The 22,590-nt window shown below is 29.8% G+C and overlaps 1 protein-coding gene across 1 annotated transcript in view; it reads right to left on the bottom strand.

The window, feature by feature from the left end:
• The window catches only part of LOC107436426 (otoferlin-like), a 341,056-nt gene that overhangs the window by 114,270 nt on the left and 204,196 nt on the right, over positions 1 to 22,590 (bottom strand). The window contains exons 6-11 of the mRNA XM_071177705.1: positions 15,144 to 15,259; positions 10,249 to 10,414; positions 4,229 to 4,280; positions 3,069 to 3,200; positions 2,163 to 2,225; positions 1,073 to 1,157 (exon numbers count right to left, since the gene is read on the bottom strand). Coding sequence (XP_071033806.1) covers positions 1,073 to 1,157; positions 2,163 to 2,225; positions 3,069 to 3,200; positions 4,229 to 4,280; positions 10,249 to 10,414; positions 15,144 to 15,259 — 614 coding nt within the window. The remainder of the gene's footprint in view (positions 1 to 1,072; positions 1,158 to 2,162; positions 2,226 to 3,068; positions 3,201 to 4,228; positions 4,281 to 10,248; positions 10,415 to 15,143; positions 15,260 to 22,590) is intronic.

Genomic DNA, 22,590 nt, shown 5'->3' with positions numbered 1-22,590 from the left:
TTTTTCTTCTCGAAAAGTGCTGGAAACGTTGCTCATTTAACCCCCGGTACTTATTTTCAAAACTTAGCCCCGGTACTTATTTGCATTGTACCCGGTGGGTATCTGTGAACCTGAGTCACATGGACGAGCAATATTACCCACGTCACAGTTCTACAGATACCTGTTCATAGGGTGGGCTCATTCACACATCAAAGGACGACACACAGAAAAAAAAAAGAAAAAGAAGGTGAGCGGGAGTCAAACCCGCTGATATCGGCTTCGCAGACACGCACGCTGACAGCTCAGTCAACTCTTCGACGCTTGTTAAAATCTATATCATGCTCTGGTTCCTGTAGCAGCGATTAAAAATGTTTTTTTCCCCTTCATATTTAAAAACAGCATTGGAAACATTGAGAAATTTGATTGTTTTTAAGAGTAATAAATTGATGGAAGCACTTTATTACATATTATATTATTCATTAGCCCTACCAGAGAGCCAAGAGCCCATTGAGAGCCAAGGTCTACTGAACCCATCTCAGTTTTCTTGACCTTGGGCTCTGGGGTGCTGGAGCAGATGTTCCGGTTAGATGGTCAGCCAAACGCGAAACTCCCAGTGTTTAGTTCCCAAGCATGCTTGGTACTCATTTATCGACCCACTGAAGGGATGAAAGGCTTGCCCGGCCCGACGATCGAACTCAGGACCTATGGCACGACAGCGCGAAGAGCTACCACTCAGCCACCGGGCGTCTTTATTAGCCCTAGTCCAAGTAGCTTATTACAAGTAAAAATAAAAAAAAAATATGTAAAAAAAAATTTCATCTTCATGTTTAATTATATCTATATCACAACATTTTAATGATAAATTACCCGAAATCATTTCTGCATTGGAAACTCACCGACTCGCTCTCCTAGACGCGTCCGTGTTGGTTCAATTTTCAAATATAAATTAAGAATCGATTAGTTAAGAAAGTATCTATTCACTGATTTAAGGGAAGCATTTTTCAAAATGCCTAACATGCATCTAATTTTATTTTAGTACATTTTATACGACTTTTAGAATCACTTAACGAAAATAAAAATAAAAATTACTCACCACTTTGTGCAAAGACAGTGCCAACATCCAACTTAAATGTGCCAATCACTTTTCCGGAGCGTATAATGTTTCTCGAGTGCAGAACCTGTTAATTGGAAAAATCGGTTAAAATAATGTGCTTTTAAACTGACGTTGAAAAGCAGCATTAATTAGATGTTGTGGAGAAGTTAGATATTGCCTGAATAATGGGAGAGTCGTGCCTACATTTAAATTTATCGCGCTATGTGGGGGGATGATAATTATGTTTAAGTTAAAAGCTTTAATGTAGTTTTATAATTATTAACACTACGAAGAAAATGGTTTTTATATTTCAGTTTATATTTTTTTAAAATAAAATTCGTCAAATTACTGAAAATAAATTCTGCGTCTATGAATATTGTCTATGTTTAAAGGGATCTAGGACACATTATTGAAACTTTTTAAAAATATAAGTATTACTTATTACTATTAAAATATAAGTATAAGATTGATGTTTCCAGTTTTGATGAATTGAAAATACTCTCTCATAATTTTAAATTTTTGCTTCATTTAGAAAATGTCTTTTTTTTCAAAATAAGAAAAGTTTAAAAGTTTTATGCTTCCAGTTTTGATTAATTGAAAATATTCTGTTACAATTTTAAATTTTTGGTTCTTATGAAAAATTTCTTTTTTTATATTTTTTCGAAATAAGAAAAGTTTAAAAGATTGATGTTTCCAGTTTTGATGAATTGAAAATACTCTCTCATAATTTTAAATTTTTGTTTCATTTGGAAAATGTCCATATTTTTATTTGTTATTTGTGTTATTAGTACTTAAAAATTTAAAACACTTCTTTTAAAGACATGAAATGAGTCCGGTTTGATAAATCGCAAGATATCAATAAGCAAATAATTTTTATACTCAATAACTATTCCTTAGAAATAGAATTTTAATTAGAAAGAAATTATAAACGGGTTTAAATAATTCGTTTTTTCTTATCTATCAGTTAATGAATGATTTATTCTATCCCATTCCTGTTTCAAATTTTAGTTTAATCTCTTTGAGTTATGATTAAGTTACGAAAAAAAATTATAATTTAACTACATATATTTAAAAAATGGCAGTTACTTACCGTAAGACTAATGATCTTATCAAAGAACATCATTGGAGCCATATGGAAATCAAACACAAAATACTGTAATGAAAAAGTAATTTTTATAAATATTTAACCCAATATATAGTTTTAAGGCTTTGAACAAAGCATTCTTATACTAAATTAATAAACACAATTACCAGGCTATACTGAGAAATTTTGTCTTTAAGTATATAATTATATAATATAAACAAATAACTTGAAGTATACAATAAATTTTAAATCCAATTTTTCGATGAATTGCCCTTGTATCAGCGATGTTAGAAAAAATAGATAAATGTAACAATTATTTTTACAAATAAGTTTAGTATAATATAAACATACGAAAATTTTTTTGGTTGAGTTTGAAATTGGTTGAGTTTTAGATTTTGAACATTCTAAACAAAAGTTGCAATAAGCATGGCTTTTAAAAATGGACAAGGGTTTAGTTATCTAATATTAAGGATAAAACATGTTTTAAAAATGGCTCATTTTATTGAATATTAAATGTTTCTAAAATGGAATAATCTTCTATAAAGTTTCAATAATACTGATTGTTTCCAACCAAACTTTTTGAGAAAATCGTTCAATTTTGATTTAAATTTTTTTAAAAGTGAACTTTTACATTTCGTGTCCTTAGCTGACCTATAAAAGCCGCAACACTTCGAAACTAATTCAAAGTTTTGTGAAAATATTATCATCTAGATTTGTTTTATGTTATTCATGACCTTTTGGAATTTGAGGACGTGTAAATTTAATTTGATAGTAAAAAATCTCGTCTCGTTTAATTATCACGTTAAATGAGTCAGTTTATAGTACAGTAAATAATTTTTTGCGTGCAAACATTCAATATTTAAATTTTTTTTAAATTCAGCATTTTTAAACCATGAAGCTATATTTCGTTACCTCATTGTAATAAGGGCAATTCGTTGATTCTTTAACACTAGTATATTTCTTCTGTTCACCAACTTGAACGCAAACAACAGGATCCATGTTAAGCCCGGCCAAATGTCTCGCTTCAATTATTGTTACGCAAACCTAAAAACATCAAAAATAAATTAAATTTTTTTGTAAACTTCTGAATAATTGAGAATACTAGTAGGATATATAAAAATGATTTTTTTAGGATATTTGACAAAATGAGCTTTAAAATATATTAGGAATTTAAGAAAAATTTTTGCTATCTACGCTGCAACCAAACAACACAAAACTTTACATACCAGAGTCCAGATAGCCTGGTTGGTAGGACGTTGGACTCTTGTTCCTGAGAACGTGAGTTTGATTCCCGCAAGCCGAAAAATCCTTTTTTAAATAAATAGGGACGAATACAGGTTAAATTTGTCTGGGTCACAAAGTTTTCATAGTTCCCAGAACAAAACAATACCTTTGGGAGTACTGAATAGGGGATTGATCGTTCTCTGGTTCAGGTCAAAATTATGATCTATGAATGCATGAATGGAGCTTGATTGGGTCCTCCATGTAAAACAGTGTGTGACTAAAGTCATATTCGTGACCATTGATGACGCAATTTAAAAAACAAAGAATTCATGCTTTAAAAATTCGCTTGATTTTAAGTACAATTGCTGGTATCGGCATGTAGCATAAGTAACAACAAGAACAACAAACTTTACAGGCAAACAATCCGAAAGTATACGTAATATTTCACTATAGCACTTAATGTTCTTTTAATAAGCTCTTATATTAATTTTTCTTCTTCGCTCATATAAGTTGATTAAACATTTAACGATACAAATAAATTTCAATTTTTTTGCAGAAAATATTTTTCAAGATCTAAATTAAAAATAAATAGATATTGATGTTTTGATAAACGCTAGAACCCTTTAAAATTTATACAAACATAATTTATTCATTTTTTGTTAAAAGCAAACGGGAGAAGATGTTGTAATTTAAATCATCTTTTAAAATATACAAATTGAGGCAAAAAGCAATTATGGCTTGAACTTAAAGCAAAGAGTTTTTATGATTACATTAAAAAAACATGTATTGGAAGTTGAAATAAGAAAACACAGTCTTTAGCATAGTTTATATTTTGAAATAAAAATTACCTGAAAGTCTTGAGCTTTTAATTTTGCTGGCGATTCTTGGTCTGATTTCCGCCTAAATAAAAGAAGAAAAAAAAGATTTTTATATAAAAAAAAATTAAATATAGATAAAGGGAAACTTTTCATATATAAATGAATTCAATCCACTTTTGTTTTACAAAACTATTTGTTCCAATATATTCCATAGTCAATTATAACCGTTTTAATTTCCCTGAGCAATTTCAATAAAAAAATACTTAGCTCATTTTTTTAAACGTTTTATTTTGCTCTGAGCTTTAACTTAAACCCAGATTTTGATTGATTTTACCACAATTAAAAAGAATTTGTGTCTAAGAGCATTTTTTAGCTTTTTATCCGCCTGGAATATAAATTTTTATTTTCTTGAAACCTTTACAACTCAACAAAAAAATCTGAAGAATTCGTTCAGTTTTTAATACCACTTTAACAAATTAGCTGAGTTTTTAATACCACTTAAGTATCAAATCAAGCTTGATCCAAAAGGTATTCTTAATATGCTGAAAAAGTTAAGATTTAGAATGATTTTATTTGATTTAAAAGAAAAAGAAAACTTCGTAATCAAATTTAGATTCTGCGTGCGAGTAGTGTGATTTTTTAAAATGATTATTTCGTTTTCTCAACAATGTTATTATATATATATATATATATATATATATATATAAACAGCACATACANATATATATATATATATACTAGAGCGCTCCGCCCCCTACTCACTAACGCTCGCCAATCCCCGATAATTGCTATGCAATTACATTTTCGTTCGTTTCGCGAACAAACTTAAAGTCGTTTTCCTGGAGATCATCTGGCAATTTTTCTGCACCAACATCACATAGAGAGAATATGATAGGATTGTAAAATGTCAGAGGAACTTATTATCAACATTATAAACTTATATAAAGCAATTTCAATACAAACAATATTACAAACTTATATAAAGAGGGGAAGCAGTATTATTTAACACATTACTTTAGGGCATTAGCCGGAGATTAATCTCCGTATCCGAAGCACACGCGGTAGAACCTAACTCAAATCATTGTTGATTGTATAGGATGCCGGACGCTGCCTATATGGTGCTTTATCTCCTCCCCCAGTTTAAATTTTAAGATAAAAACAATTAAAACCTGATGAAAAAAAACTTTACAAAAATTAAAAAAAATTAAAACATGTAAAATTAATAAGTTAATTCTAAGTAATATTTCAAAAGCAAATACCATTGCAAGTAATTGCTCAGTTAACTTCAATACTGTCAACTGACAAATTATTTTAGTTTCAATCAGAAGTATTCGTAAGTACACCAAGGTATTCGTTTTCATTTAAACGTCTTGACTTTTCAACGTTTCCTCGCCGCGCATTCCGCCGTCGCGTATTGATAGCACTACGATTATCATGTTCAGCTCTATGCCGCTGTTGATATCGCCTACGATATTCACGGCGATCCATTTTTTATAAAAGATATAAGTATTTTAAAGTAAACTCTGTTCAATATATTTTGATAATTTGGAATGTAAATAGTTTTTTGAGAGAGTGTTGATTCGTGCTTCCAATAACTCTACCCGATTTATCAAAGCTAATAAAATATATTGGAATTCTGAAATAAATAAATGCGTTCTATTAAAACAAACATTTTATTATAAAACTTTAGAACAACTATCTTCTTACATTGCCACTCAAAATTATTAATAAACACTGGATAATATTGCGTTAATGACACTTTCATCTAATGAAGTTATAAACAATCGTTTGCATAAAGTTTAGTTCATAATAATCATATATAATCGTTTGCATAAATAATCGTTCGGTCTTTTTACAGCTTTACGTAACAAGTGTGAGAATTTTTTTTTCTTTCTTTTTTTTTGTTTTTTTTTTTTGAATGGCGATGTTATAATTTTGTTGTTGAGTTAATAAATCTTCCTTTTTATAAACGTAATAGTAGAGTTTTCTTAATTTTTTGATTCGAAGTCCTCTGAGTTTTATTTGAGGTCAGTTTGTATTTTGTATTTCTTGACAGCAATATTAAAAATTATTACCTTTTCACATACATGCGTTCTCAATTTTGATTGACTGTTTTGTGCGTTACAAACCAGAAGTCTTCTGTGATTGGCTATGTGTTACCATTCCACTCTCTTCTTATATATAAAGATATATATTCCCTTATAAAGTGGTTAAAAGACAATTCATTTTACTGTTATCTTACCATATTCAACCAAAGTAGTCAAATAACGATCAAATAGATGATGTTGAAACTGTTAACTATGAGAAGGCTTAATAGTTTATAATAAAATGGTTATATAAAAATGGTTTATAATATAACGGTTACATAATTTTAAAAAAAAATTTCTAACTATAAACTTTATGATTAATTGGATGCATAAACTGCTGTCGGTCTTTTTACAGTAAAATCAGAGTGAAAATTCTAACAGCGTGGATAGAGATTGAGGCAGGTGTACATCATATTTTGATAACAAACATAAAAATTCCCGATGAAGTGCTAATCATCACTATCATTTGAACGACAGTAAATGGCTACTTAAATATTTGTCTGATTATGACAATGAGGAAAAAAGTTTACTTCTATCTAAATGACAGCAAGAAGAAAAATTGCATTAATTTCTAAAAGTGTGATATTTATTGATTCTATGAATTACGTGCATCGGACCAAATCATGAGTATTTTTGTCTTGACTTATGTGAGAACTTTCGTAAATGTCCATTTTCGCCACACACACCATACTCTTTTTCCTTATTGTATAAAACCGGCATATTAAAGGCTTTTAGAAATAAATTTATATCTGTGTGTGAAGTGGATAAGTTTAATTTCTACAACTTCCATTCCATTCAAGATAAATATGACTACCATTATTTAGCAAGGCTCAATGGTTGCTTCTATTTTTATTTTATTATGTTTTAAGACAATGCCAATACAACCATCTATTCATCACCACCCTATATAAAGGTAGGTAACTATTGTACTTTATTTACGGATGCACTAGAGCTGCACAATGGGCCATTGGCGACGGTCTGGGGAAACATCCCAGAGGATGATCCGAAGACATGACATCGCAATTTTGATCCTCTGCAGAGGGAATGGCTCCCCTGCTTTGGTAGTCTGAAAACCTGCATGAAGTTGAGCAGTTTACGGTACAACAGTTTAACGAGGAGCGATACCACGCAGACCACCAGTTATGCTTCACTTCGGGACTCTACTGTGAACCGTGTCTTTCCAACCAGTCCACTGCAGGTCCCCATATAAAGGAGACATATGTCTGTAAAGTCGCGCAAGTACACCAGGGTACGTACACATTTCCGCAAGTACACACTTATATTTCAGTATTATTTCTGATACTTATTGAATGAATTTTAACTTTCAATACATTAGTACAGTTAAATGAATAGAAAAATAACTTAACAATGAACTTTTTAAAAAAAAAATGTTGCTTGTCACTTTGTTCCTGTAAAATTAAATTATGAAACTGAACAAAAATTTTCAATGTCTTACCAATTTTTTGAATACTGCTTTGTTTACAATCGTTACATTATAAATAATGCGTGTTCAAAAGGAAGGTTTGAGAGACTTATCCGGGAGTTTTTGGGTTAAAGGCTTAAGCATGAGCGAAGATATTCTTTAAAGTATAATTTTATCTTCATATTTTTGAGAACATAAAAGTTTAATTTCACTATTTAGATTTGAAAACATTCAATTTCAAATTCATTTAATATTCTTAGCCTAAACGTTTAGCCAGAAGTGCGTTATTTTGGTCATTAACGTTCATTTCTTTTTTGTAGCGTTTCTTTAAATATTTTTAAAAATGCGAAATTATTCTCCAGTCTATGTAAATATGCTTCCATTTAATCTTCTTTATGAATATGAGTGCATAAAAAGGGGGCAATATTTTACCTCTTTTCTGGAAAAACAGGGTGATGTGGAGAGAGAAAAACATAAATATTTTGAGCACCACGCAATGCTGTCATTATTAATCATATTTCTAAACATGAAACGCTAAGCGATATTTGAAAATAATTGCTAGTGACACTTTCTCTAAAATGCGCTCCTTAGAAGAAGCCATTTTCTCACAAACGCTTAAGGAAGAATTTCGAAGAACAAATATTTCATTCCATTGTGCTACAAAACATTAAATATTAAAGTAAGCAAGCGTAACTAGTTTCAGTATAAGTTAATAAATATTTGATCTCTCAAGTAAGAGCCATATCATTCCATCCTAAATACTATTGACTTTTTGATTGTCTTAGGAATTTCGATACTTTGTAAAAACTGTGGTGTAATATCTCTCCGGCTATAATGTTGATCAACTGAGTGAAGGAACACTTTAGCTCGTGTTCAGAATAAAACTAAAGTTTATAAACGATTTAAATCTAAAAGCTTAAAATTGAATAATCGTACACTCAATTATCATGATTTCACACCATACGAGAATTATTTTTAATTCCGATGACAAGTAAACTGTCGCAAATAGTTTGTTTACAGTCTGTAATGAGTTGGTGATAGTTAGTTCTTATTTTTGAAGCTGGTGTTCATCAACCGAAACAAAAATTCCCTGTTAAATATGTATATTTTTAGTTGTGCAATTAGGATAATTATATTTTAATTTTTATATCTCTGAGAACAATATTGACTTTTTTTTATATAATGCACATTATGCCTGTTTCCGTTCTATTAAGCCTAGTTGGAATTCGTCTTAATATTTTCTTTTTGCTGCTCTGATATTCAATTTACAAACATTTTTATTTTAAGAATTAGTAACAATGCATCTTCTTCTCCTTCAGTGGCACGACAGCCCTGAGTGTGCCTTGGCCATCTCAAGAATTTTTATCAGGCCTCTCTATTTTTGGCCATGGTCTTCCAAATAATCTCTCTTAAAATGGCGAGATTCCTTTCTAGGTAGTCAAACCATCTGAGGTTGGATTGGTCTATAGCTCTTGTTCCGGAGAGCCTGGCCAAGAATATTTTCTTTGTTGGGCGTTCTTTATTCAGTCTAATAACATGACCCGCACATTTTATTCGTTGGATTTTTATGTATTTGATGACCTCGGTTTCTTTGAAGGCAAGCTAAAGTTCTAAATATGAGCATCTGTGCCATAAGCTTGTAATTTTCCAAAAATAACCCTTAGGTTCTACCGCTCAAGGACTCCAAGATAATTTTCATCTTTTTGTGTCAGTGTCCTAGTTTCTGATGAGTATATGATGAGTATAGATTTTTAGAAGATTAGACATTTATAAATTAATAGCTCAGTCATCATTTTAATTAACTTGGTTTTAGATGCTTCTTTAATCCATAAAAGCATCTGCTGGCAACAGTGATTCGTCTCTGAAATTTCAGATGTGACGTTGTTGTCAATGTAAATTCATACGTAAAGCGATAATTTTTTGCAAATTTTTATATACCAATTTGCACATGGGTAGTAGACCTTTAGTGCATTGAATGTATTAAGCTTTTTCCTGGTTGACTGTACGATGCTTTTCACTTGCCTCCTGTCTTAGGGCTAGAAAAGCCTGTTTCAAATCAGCATCATCGGCAAAAAATAGCGCATACATCCTCTAGTGAAAAAAAGTTTGCAATTATGCATATGCAACCCAACCCAGAAAACAAGGGAACTCCTGGATCAAGCATTAGAACGAACTATTCGTCATGGAGAACTTTTTGATGAAACTAACCCACATTTGCATTACACGGAGAAGAAAACTACGAAAATCTTCCTCCTTGTCGTCAGGAAAACCATTGTTTTCCTGTCGACAAGGGGATTCTAACCCTTGATCCGTCTACCACTGTGGATATTTTACGTCAGCACTGTGGGCGTTGCGAATCGGGAGCAGAATTCGTCAAGCAACCACCGATGGGATTCGAATCGATCACTTCATTGTGAGGCACACGATCTATCCCCTGAGCAACCGTGACCCCTATGAACATCATTGTTTTGATCGCAGCTGTTACTGAATGTATGAAAAGCGTAACTTTAGTGATTGATCTATATATTCTTAAACTGTACCTTGCGGCGGCTGACCATCTCTTGAGAACTACGGGTGTGTTGATTGAGTAAGGAGCTACCGTATCTGTACTGCATTCATCATAAGGTCTCATCATTCTATCTTCTTCATCCGAAGATCCTGTCAGAAAGATATTATCACCTCCTCTACTGAGAGTCATAGTGGATCCTGTATGATGTTGGAAAAAAGGATAAATTAGCTTTAAATTTTTTTTTTGCTCAGAAATGAGACTATCTAACTATTTTAATAGCAGCTTCTAGAGATAGGTTTTCAGTTTTTTTTATTACTTAAAAAATAAATAGAATCTGAGATACGAAAATTATTTTTACGAGATTTTTTTTTAATTCCAAAGTCATAATGCGCAGATTTAAGAGACTAAATAAACAAAACAACGGATAATTAAACAGCTCCTGTCTGTTATCTTGCATTTTATTTTGTTTTTAAAATGTTGAGGGAAAATTAGTTTTTTTTCTCTTTTTTGAAGATATAAAATGCATGTATGCCTTGTATAGAAATATTATCTATACACAGTTTATACACTAATTACAAAAGCAAGAAAAAAAGGGAAAAAGAAGTAAGACAAAAGCAAGGAAAAAATAAAGGGGTATATCGCAAAAAATATACTGCAGAGACAAAACTTTTTGTTATTATTATAAATTTTTCATGTTAATAGTTAATAATCAGAAAAGGCATAATTATTCATTTTTTTAATGAGCTCAAAATCATTTTGAGTTCATAAACAATAGAAAAGGATAAATAGGATTGTTAAGTAATAGTTAAAATACGAACTAAACTTAAAATTGCACTAAAAATTTTTAGATGATAGAATAGATACAAAGCCTTAGATTATAAATTAATTGCGAAATAAGTAAAACATATGTAAAGAAAGTGAAGTCATATTTGTGTTGGAACAATACAAAGTGGAATAGTAATATTTTCCAACCCTTTTTTGACTTTTACCATTCTGTGTAATTTATATGCTATTTGCTACATTATTGAGAATATAAAGCATGAAAAAAGAGCACTTTTTTAATAAATTGGATATAAAATTCACAAAAATTACCCTATTTTTCGAAAGTTTTAAGGTCAAACTCTTTGCTTTTAGTTGAACAAAGGAATTTTAAAACTACCTTACACTGAGAAGAAAAAAGTACGGTCAAAACTGCCAGAATATGGTAAAATTTACCAGGTGTCTGACTGAGACAGGAACAAGAGGGTAATTTTTACCGAAATGCTTTTGTAATGATTTTAATTAAAATTAATAATAAAATATCGTTTTATATTATCCGATAAAATTTGGTATATGTGGTAAAATTTAATAATTTTATCAAGATACCTCAATGCATGACATAACAATTTATTCGGTTAAAAATTACTTTTCAATTTTGTATTTACCAAATGCGTGGTGAACTATAATTTTCAAAATCAGGATTTCTGGTATACTATTACTATAAGAACAGAAAAATTTCCAAAGGAGCAGTTTAAATACCATATGTTTTATTAACCAGAATATGTTTTTTCTTGACCGGAAATATCATTACGATACAGTACAGTAATTTTACCAGAATTTTTTTCAATTTGTACGTTTGATATCATTCCTTTTGTTACGCTAGATTAAAATATTGCAAAATATTATATTGTCGTTTAGATATCAACGCGATAAGAGTTGAGAACTTGTTCCAACTCTTAGTTTTTAAGAGGGGAATCGAATATTAAGATGTTTATTTATCATCTTATTTATTCTATTACACTAATTCTTTCAGTTTTTGTGAAGGTTTTTGAAAACTGACATTATTTATTCTATTTGTGGTATGAAAAAAAAGAACTTCTTTCCCGCTGTTATCCAACTAATGATGAAACAAACATCTTCTAAATGAGCTGTTTCATTTCGAGTTGAAAGAAAACAAATTAAGGAAGGGTCGACTGACCATATTCCAGTTGGTCGCAGTCCTTGAGTGATTTCCTCTCATCTTCTTCCGGTGGCGGCCTTTGCTTTCCCAATTTCATCATGCTCGCCAAACTCCTCATAGTAGCCGGAAGCGATCTAAACAAACATTGAGAAAAAAGATATCAAAATACGAAGGAAACACGAATCAATAAGGGACACGACAAACGCATTAAAGAAATCAGAGAGTATATAATTTATCCCTATAACTAGGAAAGCTTTCGATTATTTTTTTTTTTGTAAATGAAAAAAGGAGTTGCGTAAATTGCAGTAAAAGATCTCACGCAATCTATAATAAATTGGTCTTGCTAAAAATTGATTTTAAATAAACAAATTGATATTCTATTTGAAACCAATACGAGTACCAAACTAACATGGTGAAGATGTTAAATTAAATATAGAAAGAAATGCAGTTCATTATAGTTTTCATTTAGCTTTTATTTATAAAAATAAAATAAATAAAAGAAGACCGAACATTTATGTTTCAATACCTGCAAATATCGATGTAGCAAATTCTGGCGTTGGTTAATGCTCGGTATTTTTAGGAAATGTATAGATAATATGAGAATTATTGTATCCTTAATCTATGGATATTGCATACAATGGCAAATGTAGTTTATATCTCTTACCAGCAGTGTAGAAAATGCTGGCATTGTCAATAATTCCTGTCATTTTTTGGAAAAATGTAAAATAAAATAATTATTGTATCTTTAACCTATTTGTATTGCATACATTGACAAATACTGCTTAAGACCTATGAATATTGCATACAATTACAATACCAAATGTTGTTTATATCTCTTACCAGCAGTGTTGAAAATTCTGGCATTGTCAATAATTCCTGTCAGTTTTAGGAAAAATGCATAATAAAATAATTATTGCATCTTTAACCTATGGGTATTGTATACAATATGAAATGATATAATATCTGTTACAAGCAATGTAAGAAATGCTGGAATTATATATAAGGCATGACGCTTTTAGGAAAAATACATAATTTGAAAATTATTGCTTAACGTATGGGGATTGCATACAATGACAAATGCTGTATAATATCTGCTTGATAGAAATTCTGGCATTGGCTATAATGCCTGGAGATTTTAGAAAAAGTGCATAAAATGAGAATTATTGTATTCTTAAATTATAGTGAGATTTAGTGTTTTTATGGTAATTATCACTGTAAAAACTATGGTATATCAGAACCGGCAACCTGAGTACTGGTACTTTTTACCGTAATTTAAACCATAATTCTTTACAGTATAATGGGTAACATGCTAGTTTTTATTGCATGTTTAAAAGAATAATTTAGTTTACATAAAAGTAAAATTAATAAATTTCCTTTATGCAAAGTCACATAGGGATTAACTGGCTACAATAACTCATACTTAAATTATTAAACGAATTAAGAAAATTTAAATTAAAATTTGGTTCTTGTACATTTTTTTCAAAACCTTTTCTTCCAAAATCGAGTTACTTTAATATAAGATTCATATTTATTGGTGACCAACAGTCGAAATAAAGATGTATTTCATAAAATGCGATACATTATCGAAACTAAATTCTTTTCAAAGACATTCATAAATCTACATTGAAACTAAACATAGCAGAAGGAATCGCTTAACGAAGCCATTAGTGTAGCTAGAACAACTTGTAACTACAGAGGCATTCAAAATTAACGCACTAGACCCATTAACCTAATGGTCTCTGTTCCCAGTGTAATACAGGTATTGTGGGAGAAAATGTTTCGTAACTGCATTTTCTTGGCTCAGTTGCCGTAGCATTACAATTACAACCAGTTTGGCGAGAATGAATGATGAAGGGTTGCACGAATCCATTTGCCGATTAATCAAACATAAATTTCGTGATATTTGGGGTTTATTTAAAAACATGAAAATATCCTTTCAGTTACATCATTTTTTAATTCCTAACGATTTAACCATTATCTGAAAATAATAAAGATAAAATCCTATAAACCAGAAGAATGTATACACTCTTTGAGAGGCTCAAAACCAAACCACATTATCCGTACTTTGAACCTCATTACTGTTCAATTGACTGCAATCTAAATTAAGGGGTGCATTGAGCCATGTTTTCATTCAAGTTGAATCCTAGTAACATGTGTTCGAATTTCGGAAATATGTTAATATCGTAAATTTTCATGACACATTAAAGATAGCAGCACATTTGAACCATAACATGGCTTAAGCTCTTCAGTGCTATGTCAAAAGATGAAAGTAAAGCCTGATAGTTGTTTAATAAATGCTTAAATGTTTTAAAATTAATCTCGTTAAAAATAATTGAACTGATAAATTTTCATATCGGCAGTAACCATGATAATGTTCAAGTTATTTTATATATTTATCTATTTGAAATTATCACCTTTAAAATTTCCTCTCATAAATTGTATTTGAAAGAGGATAGAATCGTGGAACGAAATTTAGATAACAGTTAGATTTATGTTTCAACAGATTCAACAAGTAAAAGAAGCATATTCAAATTTTTCAAAATGTCTCAGATATACTCTAAAAAATCTTTTTAGAAATATCTGAAGAGTTATTGATTTCCAAATATCAGTATCCCGCAGCAATGTAAAAAATTTTAAAAGCATTCATGGATTTAGAAATCTAAGTTAGAAATGACTGAAAAGTTTTAAATTTTTGCATAAACAGTAATGCAAGAGAATATAAAACAATATTATAAATATAAAACATATAAATTTTTTTAAAGCTACTCTCTCTGCAATTTCATAACGTAAATTATTTTTTAACGAAACAAAAAATCAAAAATCAAATACTTTAAAAAATCTCTTTAGAAATATCTACAGACTTTTTTAATTTAANAAAAAAGAACTTCTTTCCCGCTGTTATCCAACTAATGATGAAACAAACATCTTCTAAATGAGCTGTTTCATTTCGAGTTGAAAGAAAACAAATTAAGGAAGGGTCGACTGACCATATTCCAGTTGGTCGCAGTCCTTGAGTGATTTCCTCTCATCTTCTTCCGGTGGCGGCCTTTGCTTTCCCAATTTCATCATGCTCGCCAAACTCCTCATAGTAGCCGGAAGCGATCTAAACAAACATTGAGAAAAAAGATATCAAAATACGAAGGAAACACGAATCAATAAGGGACACGACAAACGCATTAAAGAAATCAGAGAGTATATAATTTATCCTTATAACTGGAAAAGCTTTCGATTAATTTTTTTTTTGTAAATGAAAAAAAAAGAGTTGGGTAAATTGCAGTAAAAGATCTCACGCAATCTATAATAAATTGGTCTTGCAAAAAATTGATTTTAAATAAACAAATTGATATTCTATTTGAAACCAATACGAGTACCAAACTAACATGGTGAAGATGTTAAATTAAATATAGAAAGAAATGCAGTTCATTATAGTTTTCATTTAGCTTTTATTTATAAAAATAAAATAAATAAAAGAAGACCGAACATTTATGTTTCAATACCTGCAAATATTGATGTAGCAAATTCTGGCGTTGGTTAATGCTCGGTATTTTTAGGAAATGTATAGATAATATGAGAATTATTGTATCCCTAATCTATGGATATTGCATACAATGGCAAATGTAATTTATATCTCTTACCAGCAGTGTAGAAAATTCTGGCATTGTCAATAATTCCTGTCAGTTTTAGGAAAAATGCATAATAAAATAATTATTGCATCTTTAACCTATGGGTATTGTATACAATATGAAATGATATAATATCTGTTACAAGCAATGTAAGAAATTCTGGAATTATATATAAGACATGACGCTTTTATGAAAAATACATAATTTGAAAATTATTGTATGCTTAACGTATGGGGATTGCACACAATGACAAATGCTGTATAATATCTGCTTGTTGGAAATTCTGGCATTGGCTATAATGCCTGGAGATTTTAGAAAAAGTGCATAAGATGAGAATTATTGTATTCTTAAATTATGGTGAGATTTAGTGTTTTTACGGTAATTATCACTGTAAAAACTATGGTATATCAGATCTTTTGGTCCGTATTATGTACCGGTAAAAATGGATTTTATGGTAAAAAGTACCGGCAATCTGAGTGCCGGTACTTTTTACAGTAATTTAAACCATAATTCTTTACAGTATAATGGGTAACATGTTAGTTTTTATTACATGTCTTAAAGAATATTTTAGTTTACATGGAAGTAAAATTAACAAATTTCCTTTATGTAAAGCCACATAGGGATTAAGTGGCTACAATAATTCATACCTAAATTATTAAATGAATTATGAAAATTTAAATTTTAAAGTTTGGTTCTTGTACATTTTTTTCAAAACCCTTTCTTCCAAAAGCGAGTTACTTTAATATAAGATTCATATTTATTTTTGACCAGCAGACGAAATAAAGATGTATTTCAGAAAATGCAATCGAAACTAAATTCTTTTCAAAGACATTCATAAATCTACATTGAGACTAAACATAGCAGAAGGAATCGCTTAACGAAGCCATTAGTGAAGTAGAACAACTTGTAACTACAGAGGCATTCAAAATTAACGCACTATACCCATTAACCTAATGGTCTCTGTTCCCAGTGTAATACAGGTATTGTGGGAGAAAATGTTTCGTAACTACATTTTCTTGGCTCAGTTGGCGTAGCATCACAATTATAACCAGTTTGGCGAGAATGAATGATGAAGGGTTGCATGAGTCCATTTGCCGATTAATCAAACATAAATTTAGTGATGTTTGAGGTTTATTTAATAACATGAAAATATCATTTCAGTAATATTACTTTATTTTATTCCTAACGATTAAACCATTATCTGAAAATAATAAAGATAAAATCCTATAAACCAGAAAAATGTATACACTCTCTGAAAGGCTCAATATCAAACCACATTATCCGTATTTTGAACCTCATTACAGTTCAATTTACTATAATCTAAATTAAGGGGTGCATTGAGCCATGCTTTCATTCAAGTTGAACCGTAGTATCATGTGTTCAAATTTCAGAAGTTTATTAATATCGTCCATTTTTATGCCATATTAAAGATAGCAGCTCATTTGAATCATATTCTTGGTCAAACTCTTCAGTGCAATGTCAAAAGATGAAAGTAAAATCTGATAGTTGTTTAATATATGTTCCAATGTTTTAAAATTAATCTCGTTAAAAATAATTGAACTGATAAAATTTCATATGGGCAGTAACCATGATAATGTTTAAATTATTTTATATACTTATCTACTTGAAATTATCACCTTTTAAAATTCCTCCCATAAATTGTATTTCAAAGAGGATAGAATCGTGGAAGGAAATTTAGATGGCAGTTTTATTTATGTTTCAACAATTTCAACAAGTAAAAGACGTATATTCAGATTGTGTTTAGATTTATGTTTTCAAAATGTCTCAGATATACTCTAAAAAATCTTTTTAGAAATATGTGAAGAGTTATTGATTTCCAAATATCAGTATCCCTCAGCAATGTAAAAAATTTTAAAAGCATTCCTAGATTTAAAATTATAACTTTCGAAATTTCTTCGCATAAATTACATTGTAAGGAGATTAGAATCATGGAAAGAGATTTAGATGACAATTTGAATTATGCTTTCAATAATTGCAAAAAATAGGTTTAGAAATCTAGTTAGAAATGACTGAAAAGTTTTAAATTCTTACATAAACAGTAATGCAAGAGAATATAAAACAATATTATAAATATAAAACATATAAATTTTCTTAAAGCTACTTTATCTGCAATTTCATAATGTGAAATATTTTTTAACGAAACAAAAAAACAAAAATCAAATACTTTTAAAAATCTCTTTAGAAATATTTACAGACTTTCAGATTTTAAAATATCTATGAATATCATTTTTTTAAATAATCGATTATCGATTTAATGTCATATCGATTATCGATTTTCAATTATCGATAATCTATATCGATTTTAGAAATCCAGCAAATCCATGATGATCTCAAGAAAATATATAAAGTTTTAAACAAAAATATTAATTTAAAATTAAGCCTTTTGCAAACACATCATCTATATTGCTTTTCATCATGACAATTCCTCTTTTAAGTAAAATTATGAAAAGCTAAATTATAAATGTAAAATTATGCAAATTACTTCTAAAATAAATTAAGTGTAATTATAAAAGTCACTTGGATAAAATAGGAAAACTACTTTTAATTACATTTTCCAGTTATTTACATAAATTCATCTCTTAAAATTTAGCTGGTACAAATATGCTAACTCTATTGCTAGTGCTATTAAAACACAGAAAAATTCCTATCTAAGTTGTTAACATTATTTCAAAAGTCGCAATTTAAACTTTCAAAAATGTAACTAAATTTTAAAAAGAATCCTTAAGTACTGTTATCCATCTGAAATTTTATCATTAATGAATAATTGACTTTTAATGAGCTTTTAGCATTTGGTACATGCTATTATTTGTGCTTACTTAATTGTATTGCCTTTTGTAGAATTTTCGCTTAGTAATTTGAATTAAACCAGGATTTTAAATTATGACTTTAACAAAATTGACTCAGTTTGGATTCAAAATTTACATAGTCACTATAAATTGAATAGTTTTCAAATGTAATTTCATTTCGCAGAGGAGAATCTACAAACGGATGTTCGAGTTAATTCAATTTTCTTCATTTGGGTTGAAAAGTTTGATACATCAATTTGCCTTAACATTTTCAAAGTCAAATGTTTGATGTTATCTCTAAGCATTTGAATAAACGTTAGGCTAATGTATTCTGAGTTAAATATAAATTCCTATCTGTATACGGTTCGAATTTTAATCTCTTTAAACTTTTCTGTTGGTGCCCGAATATTTTAAAATTGGTTTATAAAATAGCGAGTAAAATTAAAGGATATATAATTTTATTATTCATCCATAATAATAACTCATTTCAAACTTTCTTTATTATATAATTAAATTATGAAGCATTTACTTTTAAGGAAATCTAAAATATAATGTAATGTGACGCTGAAAAATCTGTGGTCTATTATCCCTTCCGAATTCGGTGTTGAAAAACTGCAAGTATTGTATGAACGAATGCTTTACTTCCAGCTAACTCTTAACACCAAATCATACATTCACGAATATTTTAAAAGGCGTGTTTAAATCTGAACACCGAAAAAATGAAGAATGATTACACCTGTGAGGAATTATTTTCACCTGCGAAAACACCAATTTTACCCTATATTTGAAAACCGTCATGCTGGCTCTCGAGAATCACAATTTAAGCAGCTTGTACTCTATTTAATTTTTCTACATTACAACACCTTCTTCTGTGAAGTAAATTGCATAANATGTGTTCTCAAAACTCTGATTCTACAGCTCACCAATCAAGGCCATTTCAACATAACGAAACGAACATCGTCTTCCACAGCGCGAGTCGACATCGGAACGTAAGAGAAGACTCTTATATCGCTATATCGTTATCTTATATCCTTGCGCGTCTTATATCGCTATATCGTTTTGAGCTCGTTGTCTTTACTCGACGGCTTAAATCAGATTTCTGATGCATCGCCTTGAATGAAAGTCGCTGTATCGTCTTGCCGATATATGCGTTAAATCGATATGTCGCGATACATCGATTTATAACCCAGTCCTAGTGGTCTCTTATCCCTTCCAAATTTGGTGTTGAAAAACTGCAAATATTGTTTGAGCGAATACCTTATTTCAAGCTAACACTTAATACCGAATCATGCATTCACGAATATTTTGAAAGGTGTGCTTAAATCTAAACATCAAAAAATGAAGAATGATTACACCAGTCATAAATTATTTTCACCTGCGAAAGCACCAATTTCAGCCTGCATTTGAAAACCGTCATGCTGAATCTCGAGATTCACAATTTAAACAGCTTGTACTCTATTTAATTTTTCTAGATTGCAACACCTTCTTCTGGGAAGTAAATTGCATAAGCCTACAGCTTACTTTAGCTACTTTTTGCTGGGGAATCCAAATCTGCAATATAAAATTGGGGTGCAAATTTAAAAATACAAAATTGCCCCTACCCCGAAAAAGTTTGGTATCATTAAGCAAGTTTGGTTGAAAAAGTTTATCATTGGATAGCTTTTAAAAATATTGAAAATGGTTATTTTTTTATTTTTCGATCCAATATGTATTTCTCGAGTATTTCGATTTATATGTATTTCTATATTTGACAGTTTCCGAAGATTTTTTTACACCCTATATTGGTATATGGCAGAATTCATGAAGTACATGGTTAAAGTCATTTTATACAAAACCTGTTATATTATTTGTATCAGACTGAAAATGTCGCAATTGTATTGCTGTACGTACGCAATTGTACTAGATGTAATCAGAAAGAGCGGTATAAGCTTTATAAATATTACAAACTTATCCCAATTAGCAATCACTTCTAAACTTTCCGTCGTTGTTATAAGAATTTAATTATGCCTTCAGCTTTAATCAATAAATTTATTCATTAATTTAATTTTTTGGAAATTATCTTAAATCTAACAGTCTTGTGCTTGAATACAAAGTAAACCATTGCCTCTGCCTCTGCATACATTTTATCCTTTTTTTTAAATTCCTGATTTTTTAAATATTTTTAACTGGACAACTTTTGATTCAATAGTTTTGTTTAATCGAAATTTTAATTGTTTTCTTAATTTTAAATACCCCTGTATATTAAATGAACCATTATACCTCAAATGAAATTAGAATCGATTGATTTTAATGCGCAGTATCACGGGAATCTTCTTTTTTTAACTACGCATTAAATTTTTGCAGCCTCGGCATTGACGATCAGTGTGCAAAGTGAAACACGTGCCATCCTGAATAATTTTTGATCTAATGATCAGATCTTTACCTCCTAGGAGTCAATCTTAATGATTCGAGTAGGTAACCTGAAATATGCTAATTAAGTAGTGCAGCAGATACTTAAAGTTAAGAAATCACTCATGAAAACAAACTTACTCGGAAAAATATAACTTTATTCGACAGCTTTGGAGTTTTGACCCTCAAAATATAGGGGGCAGTCACAATCTGGGAAATAAGGTCCCAAAAGTTTGGTCAGGAGAGCAGGACAGGATTTGGACCCCTTAATGTTAATTTTACTTTTTGCTTGCATTACCATATCTCGAGAACTTTGTAAGAGGATTGAAAAATTTTCTCACACAGCTTAAAGATAATTACATGCAAAATATAACTTTTAGTAAATATTGATTATTTTTCATTATTTTATTTCATAATAGTCGAAAGAATTTTGCATTGTAAGTTACGCAGCTTTTAACTTCTTTTTAAGCAATGAAACTTTACCTAGTAAAATACAAAATTTGTGCGAAACCGATGGAATAGTTCCCGAGAAATCAAATTTTAAAGAAGCCGTATTTTTACAATTTGATTTCTCAGGAACTACTATACAGATTTTGTTCCAATTTTGTATTTTGCTAAATAAAATTATATTCCTTAAAACGATGTAAATAACTGTGTACCTTACAATTCAAAACTACTTCGATAAATAAAAGAATAAGGAATAATGAATATTTACTAAAAGTCATATTCTGTATGGAATTATCTTTGGATAAACAAATTTTATAGTTGTCAACAAAAATTTTTCGAATCGCTTAAAATAATCTCGAAATATGGCAAAAACGCAAAAATTAAGAATAATATTAAGGGGTCCAAATTTTGAATCGTTCTCCTGACCAAAACTTGGGACCATGTTTCCCAGATTGCGGCTACACCCTATAGTTTGGGAATTAGAAATCCGAATCAGTCGAAGGAAAGGATTGTTTATCAAGAGAAAGTACGTTTTTTGGTCTGATTTTGTAACGTAAAATATCGTCTACATTATACTTCGAACCATAAAGATCGAGTTTAGAATGTGAAAATACGATCATTAGATCAAAAGTTATTCAGGTTGGTCAGTTTTTTTTGCACTGCTCTTGGTATATTTGAATCTTTACATTTATTGAATAGAACATTTTCTGCTTGCTTTTAATAAAACAGATTTTAACGTGCTAATTTATTAAGAAAAATATTCGGATCCTCGTTCGATAAATATATTGTTCCAATAGATAAATTAAATTTTTAGAAATAAGCTCTGATAAGTATCCCATTTTGATAATATATAACATAAGAAGAATTGAGGTAATAAAGAGAAATGGTCTGCAAAAGATATAAGAATGGATGATGCAGTTCAAATTTTGACTGTACGTGTTTTAGCATCCAAACTGTTCTGAAAGTTGGATTTTACTGAGAATAAAAACTTAGTTCGTAGTTTAACGATATTCTGTCATAGTTAGTTTGAAATTTATAACGTTTTTATAATAAAACCAGTTTTTCGCACATTAGATCAAAAAAAAGTTTTTTTATCCTCGCTATTTTATTCTGTAATTGAATTTACTCGAACAAAAGCTTCTCCATTTTTAAATTTTTCTACCAATACT

The sequence above is a fragment of the Parasteatoda tepidariorum genome, chromosome 2, assembly GCF_043381705.1.
Source record: "Parasteatoda tepidariorum isolate YZ-2023 chromosome 2, CAS_Ptep_4.0, whole genome shotgun sequence".
Classification (NCBI taxonomy): domain Eukaryota; kingdom Metazoa; phylum Arthropoda; class Arachnida; order Araneae; family Theridiidae; genus Parasteatoda; species Parasteatoda tepidariorum.
This window is presented reverse-complemented; position numbering and strand designations above follow the sequence as displayed.